This window comes from Salmo trutta, chromosome 31 (assembly GCF_901001165.1).
Source record: "Salmo trutta chromosome 31, fSalTru1.1, whole genome shotgun sequence".
Taxonomy (NCBI): Eukaryota; Metazoa; Chordata; class Actinopteri; order Salmoniformes; family Salmonidae; genus Salmo; species Salmo trutta.
In genome coordinates, this window is record NC_042987.1 from 20,504,788 (window position 1) to 20,507,919 (window position 3,132).

General features: G+C 42.0%; 1 protein-coding gene across 1 annotated transcript; it reads right to left on the reverse strand.

Moving 5' to 3' along the window:
- Nucleotides 1-612: 612 nt before the first annotated feature.
- LOC115169249 (pancreas transcription factor 1 subunit alpha-like) lies at nt 613-2,052 on the reverse strand. The gene is made up of 2 exons (XM_029724718.1): nt 1,324-2,052; nt 613-1,203 (listed from the first exon to the last, which is right to left on the reverse strand). The coding sequence occupies exons 1-2, from the start codon at nt 1,922-1,924 to the stop codon at nt 995-997; spliced, it is 810 nt and encodes a 269-aa protein (XP_029580578.1). The 5' UTR covers nt 1,925-2,052; the 3' UTR covers nt 613-994.
- Between the last annotated feature and the right edge of the window lie 1,080 nt (nt 2,053-3,132).

Consider the following 3,132-nt stretch of genomic DNA (forward strand, 5'->3'; position numbering starts at 1 on the left):
GGGCACAGGCATATATCCGGGCTACCACTACATAGATATGGGAGAGCTGACGTAAAAATGGCAAGGGAACAGGTTGAAAGGATGCCGCTACCACGCGAAGAGTTTTGCCTTGAAGCACCTGCAGAACATTGAAGCGAACAGCTTCTACTGCAAGCCATCGGTTTAGTCATGCCCCTTTAAACAATATAATACACCAACATGATAACAGCTATGGTTTATAGCTGCAGGCCCTTCATTTTAAACCATTGAATTGTATCTGCATGTTAGTTTAATGTACATCTGATTTGCATACCTAATGTAGTTTTATATGACGTTTGCGGGTGTATAAGCTACAGGTCTAAGATCCATACAGGCCGCAGCTTCATAAAACGTAGGCCTATGAAGGAGTTATCAGACTCCATCAGATACCCAGTAGAATGAACATAGTTGCTCATAGAGTATACGCTCATGCATGGGTCGAGGCTGAGGCCCAATGTGCATTGCAATTCAACTTATAACGCTCGATATCACTTCAGTTCATTGATTTATGCTCTGTTATGCATGCGTATAACTTTCCTTTTATGGATATTTATCTTCACAACTTGGATTTTAAATGATACTTCTTAAATGTATGTAAGCATATTAGCCTATGAAGAAAAGTGGTATAGACCAGACAACACAAAGTATTCATAATTTAAGAGCATTTATCAGATTGCATATAAATATAAATTATTTTACAATTCAGGCCTATAAAAATATTTTGGTTTTAGTATATTCATCAATGTTCAATTAAAACATATTATCATGGAAACAATTAAACACATGCTGCTTGCTATACATGATGATTGCCATGCTGCCTGAATTAAGAATAGAGATCATTGACATATAAATATAATATTTACACTTAAATAATCAACGTTACATAAGAATCAACGTTAAGAGAACATTATATATTAACATGGATTTACCATGTGTGTATAACAATACATACTTTTAGACAAACATAACATAATAGTTATTGGACTGAGATTAAGCTTGAAGGAGGCTCGTTTTCAATGTTGGACAGGGAGGATTTCATGTGCAGTTTCCGTGGGTCCTCAGGTGTCCAGACTTTAGCGGTTCTGATTATGTTCTGGTCTTTCAGCTCTTTCTCGTCTTTCCAGGACAGAGAGTGTCCGGCGAGGGGAGGCAGCCCATAGTCAGGGTCACTTGGAGATGGAGATCCTGAGAAGGGGACAAATGATTAGTTACGGACCAAGTCTTTAACAAATTAGTAACAATACAGTTCAAAGTTAACTCATTATCACAGGCATTATCTAACCATATGAAATGTAGGCTACTTACTTGTTCCTCTGTGGCAAATTATAACTTTTTGGGGTTGAGTCAGTGCGTCACTGTTGGAGTTTCGGATGCGCATGTCGGACTGCACGAGCTCAGCGAGGAAGTTGATGTAGCCAATGGCCAGGCGCAGGGTATCGACTTTGGAGAGCCTCTTTTCGTAGGGTAGAGTGGGGATGTGAGACCGGAGTCCCTCGAAAGCATCGTTAATTGACTGCATCCTCCGCCGTTCACGGATGTTGGCAGCCTGCCGTAATTGTTGCATCTCCATATCGGATCTCATCCGCCTCCGCCTTTTCTGCATCGGGCTATCTCCTCCCATCTGAGGCGACAGCTCTGAGGTGCTGTCAGTGCATTCATACGAGCAGGTAGACGATGAGGAAGAGAAGGACAAGTTACCAATGTCACAATAGTCCCCATCGTGCGCTATCCTGCTGTCCTTGTAGTAATCTTGGAAATGGCTGGTGAGAAAGTTGACATCGTCATCCAGAAACTCGTCGGTGTCCAAGTGGTCCCTGGAGGACTGGTCAGTAAAGAAATCATCGTCATCAAAATAAGGGGAGGAGAAGGAGTCCAGTCCAGTAAATGGATCCAAGACAGTGTCCATTTTTAGCTGTTGTTTTCGTGTTGCCCAGTAACAGCAAGTTTGCTCTTTGCGCTGTCTCTGGATGCTCAAGCGTTAGTTCAGCTGAAGGCTGGCACGCGAGGACTCTTATAACTACATCCATAGTCGTGTGCCATTAACCAAAAAAGCCAGCCAATCAGCGTTGAGTATACACTACGCTCCGCAGCGGAGGGTGCACCTAAAGATAATAATCTCCCCCCCCCCCCCCCCCACATGGAAAAGTGAACATAGGGGAAACAAAGCATTGGAGGACCAATGACCTACTAAGTCTAAAACCTGCAGCCACCCTAACATTGTACCTTTTATTCAATACAGTTATTTTTAAGAGCAACTCGCACACTGCTCTTGCACGGATCACTTTTTAATATTGTATTTACTTATTAAAGCTTAATTAACCTCATTCTTGGCCTTCCTCAGAACTTTTGGGAACATTTGTATTTCAGCAAGAGCAGTGTGCAGGTTTCTCTTTTCTTTGAAGTAATCGCATTATTCCCATTGCTTTATTGAATTCGGATTCAATACAACTATTACATTATTTGCTTGCAGCATAAGTGCCCACATCTAGTTGCACGTTTCCACAATAAATATCAGAGTCCTTTCCGAGGCTCCACTGAGGCTCCACGTCTTAATTCTCGTATTGATCTTTTGTCAATGCAATCTACATTTGGTTTCCTCTTATTCAAAATCTCGATTTCGAGAACAGAAAAAGTCTGCATTGAATAGGCTTATCTTGCATCTACTGCACCCTTGCATCCATTGGGACTAACCAATGTGTAAAGTGAACAAAAAAAGATGTAGTAATTAGGGTCGGCCATATAACAATGATAACATCGCTGACACCTCATGAAGGCAGGCATCTTAAAGCAGGTACCTGTCCCATTCAATAGCCGACCACTCGTGCCCGCAGCAAGCTGTTCGAGTCCTTTGGTCTGAGCACTTCATTATTGGAGGAGTCCAATTTCTATTAGAACCCATAGAACGCAGAGTAAACATTTGTATGAGAATAATGTCATTGAAATGAGACGTCATTTCAGTGATAGACAGGCGAACATAATGATGTGTTCATCAGTCATAGGTTTTACGATGTTGCTCTGCCTACACGTTGGCTCTGCACAGTGGACACTCGCCTGTTCACGCCGCAACAATCAAAAGAGAATAAGAGAGCACTTTACCGACAAAGCAGGGGCGTT